Here is a 14,120-nt window from a genome sequence, read left to right as displayed (position 1 = left end):
TTGGAGAAGCCTAGAAAAACACAAACGCTGAAGTTGTGGGTTTGGCGTTAGGTTAGATGGTGGGATGTCTGGGTGACGCTGGGAGCAAGTCTCGTCAGGCCCGATGAGAGGTCCACACTTCGGCCGTGCAATAGAAAAAAGGGAATGAAAGGGAAAATAGAGAGGAAAAGTCTGTGACTGAGTCTGCTGTGTCTGCTGCTTTTGACTTGGACTCTGATCTCATGTAATAGGTGAAAACCCTTCTAACAGCAAAAGTCTGACCTGCTGGACGTGGTATTTTTTGTTGACTTTCTCCTTCTGCTTCTGTATTGCACACCTCCCACTTCCCCTCCCCCCAGGGCTTACCAGGTGTGTAGATTGCCGCAGGGCCAAGGGACCATGAACAGACACCTGGAGAGGCGAGAGCACTTAAAGAGATTCTCTCTTGACAGCAGCTTACCGGTAAGTCATTCCCAACACTATGTCCTCGTTACATTAGTGATTTAAACAGGAAAGAAACATTGTAGAATGTCTTTTTTGGGGGTTGAGCTTCTTCTCCTGAAGGACATGTTAGGGCAATTGTTTTTAATGTTTCTTTTACCTTACAATGCCTGTGGAGTTTCACAGTCTGTCAAATTTAAAAGACGACTTTCCCACTGTGCCGAATGTCACTGCCTTTAACATGAGTTATTAATTGATCTTTTAAATGACGCTGTCTTTGGGAACATGTTGTCACTGCCTTGGTTTGTTTAGACTGCATTTCCCATAGAGTGCCTTATTAGAGATGCAGTATGTTTCTGTGTGAGGTTCTGCAGGTGGCGCTCTTTTTTTTTTTTCTTTGTACATGCTGGCTAACACTGCTAATGCTAACTACCCAATCCATTTTTTGTTTATTCTTTCTGCTGGGAATGAAAAATGCTTTACTTCCTGTGTTCAGGCGTATCTCTTCCAGGAAAGATCCACTTATGTTGAGTGTTTAGGAAAGAAAAACTATGTAAAACCTCTTATGGTCAGAATTTAAATTACTTTAGTAGCAGGACTGCTTTTGCATTCCTTCAGTCAGACAGAAACTGTAAAGAAACTGAATAGTTACGGAAATGTCACAGATGCCCGGATATTTAGGTGCACACACACACACACACCCATGTGTCGAGCAGCAGAGAGAAAACAGCCTCGAATGACTGTGTTTGTGAAACACACAGGGGCCGCTGGTGATTGACAGGCTTATCTTTATGCCGGGTCGCTCTTTGCTCTTGCGAATCACAGGAGTGGAAACTTGTTTTGGCTCAGGGTTAACTGAAGGTGAATCTGCTCGCAAGTGCCTCTTTGGAATGTCAAGTGCAGCCATACAGTGGCTGCTGTGCTGGGTCTGCACGGGAGTAAAGACGCTTAATCCCCCCCAGCGCCTACAGTACGGTCACTGCACAGGAAATAATAAATCATGAGGCTTAAAATAGCATTTTGATATAGGAAATGCTGAAGTCATCAAGGGCACGTTTGTTGCAGCCTAAATGCCAACTAAATAAGACAAGTTAGGGTGTTTCTCTTCAAAGCAGCTGGGAACTTTATAAAGCCATTAAGTTGTATTTAGTTATAGGGTGTATATCCAGGACATTTGTGCTGTTTATAGTGTAGATGACTGTATATGTTGCTGAGTGAGGCTTTAATGATGCCGAAATTTGTCAACATACTTTATTGACTTGACCTGACTTTATGGCTTGCTACTGACCCATCTTATCCCACTACTGACAAACAAACGAGCCCTAGTGCTTAAAGGAAGATCTGTTTCCTTCACAGTTCTTTATATTCTAGTCATCTTTTTTGCAATTTTTGAATCTATTCATAATGTGTGGACTGCACGACATCTGGTTTCTCACTTCCAGATGCTAAGTTTAATATGATAAAATCAGTATGTTCACGTTTCTTGTCAATTTTGCATGAAATTATTATGGGAAATTGATGTAACATAGATACACCAGTCAAGTCATAGATGTAGATGACAGAGCATCAAAAATGGGTCTACCATTATAAATTCTTGATGTTTGCTTTGATTTTGGCATAAACATCTAAATGTGTCAGTCATCCAGTTCTCAAACTGTGACATGAGACTGAATGTTGAGAGCGACTTGAATCCTTTTGGTGAGACGAGACACTCCCTGATCTATAATTTATTTACAGCAGTTTATCTTTGTGAATGTGTAACTTCCTTTGACACGGTGGATAGTTACTTGCTGATTTAGTTTCTTATCCAATGACTGTGTGATCCTCAAAGGCTTTCCTAACATCACACCCACCAGTGTGTATTGGTACTGTGGTTTTGATTGTTTTAATTGCATATGCGGTGTCCTGTTTTAATGTGAGACTGAAAGTAGGTCATATTTGTGATATGGGTTTATGATTCAACATGCTCACATTTGTCCACTTAACTATCCATGCATGCATTTTCATTTTGCTGTTCTCTGTCTGTAGTGCAGCCATCTGTTTCTCTGTCTTGTTTTCTTGTAACTCACTTTTTCCTCTGCTCTTCCACCCAGTCTTTGTCTTACTGTCCCTGTCTCTTTTTCCTTTTTCTTTCGTCCCCTAATGATTTATTCTCACTCGGGGCAGCGGGACCATAAGGGTGCTGGATTGTTTTAACAGTGGGACATGAGGAGGCCCAGAGCGTTTTGGTAAAGGTCCAGCACAGATCTGGTGGCAGAATGTAGATTTGAGTTCAAAGCTTTGGGTAACCATGAAAAGCGCTTGCTGTTTCCTACCAAAGTCGAACTTTGTTGCCCTGTTTGGTTCCAGTTAAATAAATGTAATTGCTAATATAGATCAGCACTTCATGTTTGTCTCTAAGCTCAAACCTCAGTCTTTATCCTCCCAGTGCTGATGCAGGACATGATGCCTCTGGACTTGCTGGCTCTTGCACAGATAAAATTACCATCTCATGTAAACACTTCTTTTCCTAGGAGGATATGAGTCTCCAATATATTAATTCAAGCATTTCAAGCATCTGAAAAAACAGAAGAGGTGGTTTCTGACATTCCATCAGATGACAGGCATGTTCTGGTTTTCACTCTATGTTACCTGTGATCCAGTTTTGGCCACTGCTCACAGCACTTTATATAACATGATATATGACCTGAATCCAGTATTTGAATGATGACACTAGGTTTTCTCACAAGGTTGTCAACCTTTTAATAGAAGATTCCACTTGTTTCATCCAAAAAATAGTGTCTTATTATGTTGCTATTATACATTTTAGGCATTCCCCGTGCTTCATAGTCTGTTAAGATGATGAACAAGATATATTTTCCACTGGGGACATCCCTGAAAGATTTTCAGCTCAAACTAGCACACAGAGATCGAGACAAAATACCATATGTCAGCTGAGGACCAGGTAAAATATTTATGTCTGCTCTCCTTTGGATTGATTACATGGCCTAGCTTCATACAAAGTGTCTATCAATCGTCTATGGGTAATTTGCTGAACATAGGACTTGAATGTCAGTCTGCACCCCCACCTCACGCATGTAAAATGCATTGGCCTAGCATATGTTTCTTCAGTGTATGCAGGCTAGGTTTAAGGGAATATTGCTGGGTGTGTTACCTCAAAAGCTGCCAAAACTGACTTTATGGGTGTGCACTGTCATGCCTGATGTATCTTAAGTGTGTGTGGCCGTGTGCATTGTAGCCAAAGGCGTGGACCTTTACTTAGCGTTATCAGCACCTTATTGATGCATGTCATTACAGTGCTCAGCTCCAATGTCAGGAACTAGGTTGGTTTGGACATCTGATCTGGATCAGGTTATGTAGATCAGGGATGTCCCACAACAGATACAGGAGCGCTTGCAAGTAACTGGGGCAGCATTTGCATTACATAACTGCTGTGTTGCTGGGTTGATTCTGTGCTTCTATTTATTTTTATCATTTGATGCCTGCCTGGTGCCTGCAGATGAGACTCTCTTCGTCATGCAGGGATGTGCACGGTGAGCCCGATGGCTGTGGATGGTCTGTGAGCTGTTGCTAGCTGCTGCCAGCCAGCTTTAAGTAGGTCACCACAGAAGTTCTGTCAGGGCTCCATCCTATAGAGTACAAGCTATCACAGGGTCAGTTTTGGATTAATGTAGCAGCTATGGTGCTGTGTTTTGTTCATTTATTCATCTCCCATGGCAAACCGATTGGGGGGGGGGGGGGGGGGGGATTGAAATAAAGTCTCTGAAACAAGTACCTGACCTTATGTCTTTGCTTACTTTTATGTGTTTCCAATATTTGAAGTGTGTGTGGTCTTGTGCATTTGTAAGAGGAGCGAACCCTTAATTGGTATTTTATTGATGCATTTGTTTACACTGCATTTCCAGGTTGAAATTAGTTTTGTCTGTGAATTGGGTGGTACATTTGTGAATGTTATTTTTATTAGTTAATGTAACACATATTTGTCACTATTATTGTGGCTGTCATTTCTACAGACATGCTGCTGCATCACTGTTTACACAGAGCTGATTGCTGGGGCTCGGCAGTGAACAAGGAAAGTACTGGAAGTAGGAATGTGGAGAAAAGAACTTGCACCATGCTTGGAGCTCTGCCCGTTTTCACACCTCTGTGCACCTGGCCTCACTGTCTGTTTGGGGTTTTTCAAGAGTTACAAATTTTGGCACAAGCCAGACCTCCCTTATCCAACTAAGATGAAAGACCCTTAGCACGTCTGTGTAATCACCTTAAGGCATTTCTGCACCAGCTTTAACATTCAGGCTTGGTGATTGCCAGTTGGAAGGGGTATGATGAGTGTCCTATCACATACCAGACCAGACTGGGTGCTTATCAGCCAGATCACTCCACTTTATCTTTGTCTTCTTAACTTTATTTTAATGTGTGTCTGTGCCAACTGCTTAATGCTTCTGTCTCAATTTCATCTCATAAAAGAGCCTTGTGTACTTCTGTCTAAAATGTAGTGTCTAATGCATTTCCTCAAACCGTGAAGTAGTGCTCATCACCCCGAGGATCCAGAAATTATTGAGAGCATGCCCTTATTTTCTCCTCCACACCCCTTTTCCTGCCAACATTTATAATATGTGCAGCAGTGCAATCATGCTCAGAGATAATTGATAACAAAAGGCCAAATTGAAAACACTCTGCAGGGGAGGGTTAATAATCAAGTGCTCCACATTACTGATTAAACTTGCTGCTTGCTGCATAGTTGTGAGTTGTATTGAATAAACAGCATGTGGTACTGCTTTCCTGTTCATTTCCAAAGTATTTGGGTTTTGCTTAATTCCCTTGGCTTTTGTCAAGCCTCCTCCTTGTCTCAAGTCTTTAACATGCTGATTTGCTACCATGCTGTTATATCAGGCTGCAACTTGTTTTATTGGCCTGTTCGACACAGGCAAAAGTAAGACAATAAAACAATCCCAGAAATAAGTCCCAAAACAGACAAATGAGTTTGGTTCATGCTAAATTTAAGTGCAAATGAATTAGATGGTAAGTCGGCATGGAGTCCGTTTGCCAAGATTGGATTTCCTGCTCCTTCTCCCCCCACAGCCCATTACCTCTGGTTGTTACAGTGCAGAATGGAGACATAAAACTAGGCAGGGGAGCAAGCGCTGTTGCTGGATGGGGAGAAATGCTCAGTCCAATTTCATTGGCTCCAGCATCGCCAGGCAGACCAATGGAGAAGTTTGATATTATTACTGAGCAGCTCAAACTAATTGAGTGTAATTATACAGTAGAAATCCATCGACAGTGCTGTCCACAGCACGGGCCCCGTTCTCACGCCATGTGTATTACAGGATGCCAAGCTCAGGGGACGAGTGTTCGCTCCGTGCTCACTCACTGTGTCAGCTTGAATCTTGAGGAGCTGCAGTAAAATGTGCTGTTGTTTTGGTGGGAGCCAGTTGCGTAAAAAGATTTAGACCCTTCTCGGAGCAGCTTTTACACTCCATCCAGAGTGTTTAAATAAAGTTTCTCAGCAGGGGTATGCCAGCCTCCAGCTGGGTTTGTGACAGCTCTCTGTGTGCAGGTGACATACCACACATACCTGGGCTCACCGCGTGGGTAGCCACGGGACTGCAGGGTGTGGGAACCCAGCAAACTGTGGGACGCTCGCTGACTCTGAGAGACGGAAGAGGTGGTGGTGGTGCTTTCTCTTCTCTTGTCTGATGGGAACTGTCTCTCTCATGAGCCCGACAAGGAGTGACTACAACACTGACTTTTCCCTAGACTCCAGTCTAAAACCCAGTGGCTTCCCTTATAAACAACCACATGCTGTGGGTAAGAGTAAGCAGCCTCCATCCGCTTGTAAAATTGGTTTAATAATTTAATTTGATATGAGCCACTCGTCTGTTTTTCCAACCTCTAACTAAAAAGATTTGGCAGCCCCTTGTTAATACCTAGCCTGTGTTTTTATTAGGGCAATTATATCAGATTTTATGGATTTCGGCATCACATGCAGTGAAGTCAAACGTCTGGTATTTGCAGAAATTTGAGTAGAGTTTTAAGCTTTGTGTCAGGTAAAGCAAAAGATGACCACATTTTGCTTTAGGTGCTATTGACCTGTTCATTCTCAGATATCCTCTCTGCATGTCAATAACATGCTGCTGTGTGCTAATATGCGTGTATGTTACATGCTTCAGTCCTTTGAAATGCATAGAAATCACGTTTGCCTGCTGAGCATACAGTAGATGCAGTAAACACTTATCTTCAGCTTACTGCTCAATCAAAGACACTTTAATTATCAGTCAGAAAATAAAGGACAAAGCTTCTTGGGTTTGTTCCAGGCTGATGGAGGAGGCTTTTATTTTGCATTGAGAAGGACGCTGAGTTTGTGCTCTGTGTATGTCCTCTCGCTCACACAGCCCTGTGCCAGCTTTTATAATTATTTGCCCGTTTTCCCTCATCCAATGAACTCGTCCTTTGTACCCTTTGAGTTGAGAGGCCTATTGCAGACTCTGTTCTTCTAATCATGATGGAGATCAAAGTCGATACCAGTGGCTGTGTGCAGTCAGAATTACATGCGTTGTTTCCCAAACATTAGCGCTTTGCACCAATCTCTATTCACCCTGTGGTTTTCCTCTAAAGAACCTAGTGCCAGAAAACACAGAGGCCTTTTGAGGGACCTGAAGTCTGTAGGGACAAGGAGAAGACAGTCCTCCCTCTATCTGCCAGTGTTATCTCCCCACAGGATCATACACTTGGAGCCATTCACCTCCTCCAATTTACTCTGGGCTTAAGTGGTGGTTTATCAAGATAAGAAAGTCACAGTCAAAGAGTAAATTAGTTGTTGTTCAGCTCAGTCAGAAGGAGATTGATGATCAAAACATGATGTCTTTCTGTTTTACTGGAAATCTATGCAAGTTTCATCACAAGAAAATGTCTGATCAGATCAGATGTTCACTCTTGCCCCAAAGAAGTTAGGCTTGTCTTTTTTTTTTAAACTGAAATTCATAATTATTTCCTCGTCTGTTTAAATAAGCACCTCTAAAACAAAGTACACCATTTCTAGGTATGAAGTCAATGCCAAATCATGTTTGTTGTTTTTATATGTAGTTTTTGCAGGTCATATGTCCTTAAATGTCTGAAAATACAAATAGAACACAGAACAACACAATGCAGCTTAAGACAGTCAGTTCATTATCCAATTATCCACTAACAGTCTTTTCATTCAAAACATTATTAAAATTATTAAAAAAAAAAAAACTAAACTTGCGGTGCCCTTTGCTCGCCCTTAAGGCACCCAAATGCCCAATTTTGGGAACCACAAATTCATCCTATGTTTAAGTTTGACTTTTAGAACACCACAAACTGAAAATACGGTCATATTTAAAATAATTGAGTCATATTTAAAGTGATTAAATTGAACTGACCCTGAGTACGTACAGTCATTTCTGGACATGCTAATTTTGGGCTCAGCAGCATGTTGTTGAAGAGGTTTAAGCTGTTTGTCTTTATGGAGGCCCACAGTATTATGTTATATTCCATGCTGCTAGCATAGTCTCTGCGTCTCATACTGAAAACAGAGGTGTAAAAAACATTATCTTTTAGGCTCAGTGTGTTGAAAGTGAGGCCTGTCTCAGCACAGTAACTTGAAACATGATCAAAACACAGTAGTCGGTAGAGCTTATCCCAGGGTGTTAACCCCGTCCACCTGGCAAAGAAACTGCATCTCCAGGGATGGTTTTTTTTATCATATGCAGATGAGGCACCACGTTTGGATCCAACACTGGCATCGCAGGTTTGGGTTTGAACAAGGCAAAACTGGCAGAGGGTGGCTAACAGGATTGGACGTGCAGATTAAGACCCCAGTGTATGGGGGGGGGGGCTGCATCTGTCAGAAAAAGGAAGCCCACCTCCACCTTTCAGCCGGGCTGGGACAGGCTCGCTCTGTTGCCTCCTGGCAGACTGGGTGTGGGTGTGAGAGGCAGAAGGTACTGCGGTGGTGTGTAGTGGTAAGAGCGTCCTGCCTATTCTTCTGTACAGAGGCTGCCCTGTAATCACATCCTCCTCATCAGGCACTGAGCCAAACCCTCAGCTGGGATCTGACAGAGCTCTTTAATGCTTGGTTTTCTAAAACCAGAGCTAAAAAAGTGGAGGCGTGTTGGTGGGTTTACTGATAGATGCTCTGTGTCTTTGTGTAAATGTTTTAGTGTGTTTCTAAGAGAAGGGAGGGACACGCATTTTATTTGTTGGGTGATTGGATTTATTGAATTGGAGGTGTAATGACTGACTGGAGCAAGTTAGTTTGTTCAAGTCTGGGCCAGTTGGTGTTGATAACTGGGAGATAAACTCATACGGTATGTAGTGTTTAAGGATTCTGATCGTTACCTGTGTCTGTAGTATTTAGGTCATCACAACAAACCTGCACCTGAACCCTATTAACATCATTTACAATTGTTTTGCTGCTTTATCTAGCAAGGCAAACTACCCAACCAATTTGTGCTCCTTTTTGTCAAGATGGAGGAAAGTCCATGTAGAGGTGTGTGCGTTTTCAAATAATCTGGAATTTTGATCCCAGTTTTAGACTCTGTCTTGGTTGGTGGTCTGGAAAATGTTGTAACAACCCTAGAATCACTTCCTGCCCAGTCCAGGGAAATTTCTGCATGATTCCACATTAACTCTAACCACTGTGTAAATATATACAGAAACCACTTTACAAGTACCATTAGATATATGGCCCCATGTAAATACTCAAGGCCCCACTTGTTTGTTTTGACTGATGACTGTTTGTGCGCCTGCCTGTGGAAGAATACGTGGACATGTGCTTCTGTGTGAGCGTTTGTGGATGCAAATAATCTATCTGTATGTGAGTATAAAGACAGATTTGTTTCCACATGTTCATGCCTGAGGACACTGTGAGACTCATTATGAGGGCAAAATAGATGCGCTCCAGGGCAATTGTTCAACCCAGCAGAGGCTGTACTGGTTGAGCTTGTATGGTGATCTCCAGCCAGGTGCTGACCTAAACGTTATTTGTCTCCTCACACCTTTTGTTCTCTTTTCGTTTTAAAGGCCTGAAACCGGTAGATATTCTTGCATACATTGATGCAGGTACGTTAGAACTGCATTGGCTTTTAGTTTGCAAATGCTTTCTAGTTTGAAAAATGATGCAGATTATTTAGTCATTTCTACCTCAGTGCAATCTTATGGCCATTCCAAGCCAGTGTAATCACAGTTCATTTATTTTATTAATGTTTTTTTAACCATTAATCTCACTGAAGCTTTGACATCTCATTTGCTAAAGATTTATTACCAAAATAGTCAGCTGTTCCATCAGTTATTCAATATTTTGGCCATTCCAGGCTAAAAATCATTATGTTTGTATTAGTGTCATGTTGCCTCCTCACTGACGAATCGAGCATCCCTAAATTGCTAAAGGATGCATTATTAAAATCTCAGTCTTTATTATGTAGTCATGGCGGCTCATAATGTCTTCTGCATGAACTAGTTGACTGAAATTGAGTAATGGCTCACAGTGTTGATGCACAGATGACTGGTGGCATTAGCTTCATTCCAACCAGTCATCTTCACAGCACTATTGAAGCACTGGCACCATTTGCTTGCACAATTGCTTTTAAGTTGTTTTTAATCTAATAAATCTTCCATAACTAGGCGGCACCTGCTTTGATGGAAAATAATTAGTCACATACAGGAATGCATTTAGACAGGGCGCTGATCTTTACACCTGCATCGCCTCAGCTTGCTTCGCATAGCCGGTCTGGTGTGAAGCTTCTGCGTCTGTCATAAATTCCTCATTGAGGCTTGTCCAGGCGCCTGCTGACTGATGAGTTTGGAATCTGGGTTTGAGCAGGAGCACCACCTGCCACTAAGCTGCCATCAATCATGGTGATAGCCACAGGTCAAAAAGCTCAGTCATCTACAGGACAAAACAGTGTAAATAGGTCAGAATCCGACAGCAGAGCATGTGGTTAAAATTCAGGTTTTTAAACCAGGCTACTTTAACATAAACTAAAATCATTTCACAATCCAACTGTCTAGGAAAACATTTCAAGGCCACGGAAATATTCATGCTGTGAAGCCTTGTGCTGCCAAACTGGTTGGTACAAGATTTACAGTAAGTGTGGAAAGCACCCACTCAAAAATGATTTCTGCCTGGTTGGAAGACAAACATGTAGGCCATTTTGTGAATCAAGGCTGCTAAAACCATTTTAAGAGTTATTAAAACCAGGTATTACTGATTCAGCAACTTCATGTCCTTTGGTTCCCCTTAGAAAGTTTGGAAATTGATTTTGGCAGATATTACAGGAGAACTTTGACAGTGTTCCCTGAATAGCTGCCATTTTTTTCAGTCTAAGGAAAATTGAAAAAAAAAAAAATAAGCATCATCATTATTACTAAACATTGGAAGACAAGTCAAAATGTCTAGCTCAAGGGTCAATCAACCAATCAATCAGTCAGTTGATCAAGTAATTAAATTCCCTTATTCACAATCAAATCAATCTAATGAAAAGTGTACACACCATTACAAAGTAGCTGGATCAAGACCCTGCTTTTCCTGCCAGAGCTCAGAGTCATACAGCGAATCTGATGTCAAACTGTGGTGCTGATCTCACAGCGAGATGGGGGAAATGCTCCTGAGGCAAATGTCAAGGAACCCTTTCATTGCCCGTTTGATAACCCTGTCATTCTGCCAATCAGCTGCATCAACATAACGTCTTTTCTCTACGAGTGGAGAAGCCGGCGTTCAGAAGTCACATCATGAGCCTGAGTTTTGGACCAAAAACTGAGTCGCAGAAAGAGAAGAAACAGCCAACCCAGAATCTGAATGAGCCCACTCTGCTGACATGTGTTAATGTTTTATGTCTTTACACACATGAACAAATATCAGCCATTCACTGCGTCACACACAAACCCTATAAAAACTCACACGGACACACTCTCCTTGACAGCAAACCACAGGTGATTTAATCCAACATGACTTGCTGGTTAAATATTGACAAGAGCTGATGTGGCCTTACTAAGGAAAGACAGGAATCCAGACAAGGCACTTCACTGGCAAGTCTGCACGACTGCCTGCTGCATCATCATTCCAACACACACACCGCTGAATGCAAACACACACATGCACGCAGTGGCAGGCAGCAGCTGAAACCCAGCAAGGCAGCTCGGGCAGAAGTGGGGAACGAGGCAGAAGAAGAGGAAGGCAAGCAGACGAGAAAAAGTAGATGCGAGATGAGCCAGTTTGAGGACCATGCCATGGTGTCTGTCTGCGGGAGGATTCAAAATGTACCCCTGCTGGAGCTGCTGGCGGTGAGTTGCGGTCCATACGTTTCCCCCCTTCCAGTCCCTCCATCCCTTCCAGCCCTCCATCCGTTGAGGAGATATCTGGGGCAGGAGGCAGGCTGTCTGGAGTTGGAAGTAGGTCTGACTAGGTTATAATCAGGCTAGCATCCTGCCCTCCAGTCTGCCCTAAATCTACATCAGCTAGATCGCTACTGCCCCAGACAGGAATTGTCCAGGGTTAGGAGAGGTACGGTTGCTGCAGGGAAAGTTGAATTGATCAGGTAGCAAGTGAAGTACAAGTTTGTATTTGGTATGTACATGCAGTATTAAATTTTTTGTTGCACGTGTGTATATCTGTCATTGTATGTAATATAATGGCATATAGACTGTATGTACATTAATTTGTTGCTAGTGCCAGCTTCTAAAGTGTAAAGATTTGCTACCTTTCCACTCTGTAATTTAATTATCTTTTGGGTTTTTTACTGCTGGTTGGGCAAAAGAAGCAACTGAGCGATGCAACCAAGCACAGATCTGACACAAACCAATTAAATAAATTATTAAAAGAGGAAATCTACATATCACTTTATAGGACAAATCATTATTTGCAGCCCTGGGGTGCTGCCACCATGTGTGTCAATGCCTCTTGAGCATAAGGGAGTCAGACTTCTTGACCGCGTGCGGTGCTTCCTCTGTGTAGCAATCTTGCCCTGCTCCATATATAGGTCACTAGCTGACAAGCTGCAATTACGACTACTTACATGCAAGAATGGAGCTTGTTTCACGTTTTTAATATATCAGAAACGGGACCTACTGGCCCTATGTACATATTTATGCCCTGTGGTTAAGATAAACTGTGACATTTGACAGTTTATTAGTGTGCTAGTTTAATGTGCACTGTGTATGTGTTGGAGGAATAACAGGTATTTCCATGTGTGGCAAAAGCCAGATCTAAAAATATCACCCAGGTTTACAGATGCCTTTGAGTACTTTGAACCGTGACTTCTTTTCTGCTTCTTGGCTTGTTTTTATCTTCTGGACCAGGTATAGAAGAAGGAATGTAAGAGCCCAACTGCTTAAATTTATTGCTTTGGCTAGAAAAAAGTGTTTTTAGAAACACAGCAGAGGATGAAAAAAAAAAAAAAAAAAGAAAACTGATTATTTCAGATATGATTTTTGTTTTTTCATCTCTGTCTTTTATGTCTCTGAATCACTGAGCCAGAGGTGTTTTGTGGAAATCCAGGGGTTCTTAGCCTCTGCCATTGCATGGTCGCAATTATGCAGACAAATGTCTCCACCGAGCTGCAAGACTCCATATATCCTTTATTTAATTACATTAACAGGAGCTGGATAGTGACTAATGGCTTGTGGAGAAGCAAGGGGTTGGGGGGGAGAGGGTACGTACGATGAGGAGCTGAAGCGGCCTGGGATGCATGATTGCCTTTTTCCATCCTATTTCACTTTCTCGCTCCTCCTCATGGCCAGATTGTTCCCTGTGCACCATTTAGAAAACCCCCTCGATATCCCTAAACCTCCACACACACACACACACACACACATATATATATGGTGACCCACTGAGCCACTGAGCCTTTTTTCCAGCCTGAAAGATTCTGTGTAGCAAAAATACATCTTGGGATTTCTTCCTCACTGTAATAAACTGTGGCATGAGCGTTGCCACTACGGCTGATGTTCTGCAGTGTCTGTTTCTGTGTTGCCTGGCCAGAGTGAGGCTGCACTCAAAGCCTCAATCAAGTGCCACAAGAGACTCTTTCCTGTTACTATTGCCTTTGCTGTGAATTGAATAAATGAATTATGTGCACCAAGGCCATGAGCAAATACAGACATTTTGTGTTCTGCTTGGCATGCAAACCACATTTAAAGTCCAAGAGTTCTTTTTCTTTATCATCATGTGCTGCCAAAATAAAAGCCTTCTTAACCTGCCAATTGCAATAGTAAAAAAAAAAAAAAAAACAAAAAAAAAGAGAAGACCAAAGCCACAGTTTCTGCTCATTTTTAGTCACTAACTTCAGTTGCTGTAAAGTAAATTTCTTCTTAAGAACAATTGAGTGTGTTTACATGTTGTAGCATATCGTAATATTGTCATTTAATTATTTCCTTAATTGACTTTCATTCATTTTTAATATAATGTAAAAGTAAACATGCAGATACTAGTGTGGTGTGTTTAAAACGTGAGTAATTGATTGTTTGGCCATGCATGTCCATCAGAAGACAAGCTGTAGTTGTAGTCACCTTTATATTAATATGAGTGAACCCAAATCAGTAAAGTTTGGAAAACCAAAACAATGGAAACACCACTGATAGTATGCAGTGATCCTGCAAAATTACAGCTGTGCATCAGTCCACCTGTATAGTGAGCGGTTAGCTGAAGTTTTAGATACGTATGAATCATCAATGAGATTCTC

The 14,120-nt window shown here is 42.0% G+C and overlaps 1 protein-coding gene across 4 annotated transcripts in view; it reads left to right on the top strand.

Annotated features, from left to right (window-relative positions):
- Positions 1-14,120, top strand: part of LOC113127360 (nck-associated protein 5-like) — a 116,183-nt gene that overhangs the window by 7,038 nt on the left and 95,025 nt on the right. For 2 of the 4 annotated variants that reach the window (XM_026301840.1, XM_026301839.1), the window contains exon 2: positions 339-441. The exons of 1 other annotated variant lie outside the window; for it this stretch is intronic. In XM_026301840.1, the coding sequence (XP_026157625.1) occupies positions 339-441 (103 nt within the window). Of the gene's footprint in view, positions 1-338; positions 442-11,628; positions 11,725-14,120 lie in introns of those variants that run through there. One more of the 4 variants, XM_026301841.1, reaches the window with a different exon arrangement.

The sequence above is a fragment of the Mastacembelus armatus genome, chromosome 2 (genome assembly GCF_900324485.2).
Source record: "Mastacembelus armatus chromosome 2, fMasArm1.2, whole genome shotgun sequence".
In the NCBI taxonomy this organism is placed as follows: Eukaryota; Metazoa; Chordata; class Actinopteri; order Synbranchiformes; family Mastacembelidae; genus Mastacembelus; species Mastacembelus armatus.
This window is presented reverse-complemented; position numbering and strand designations above follow the sequence as displayed.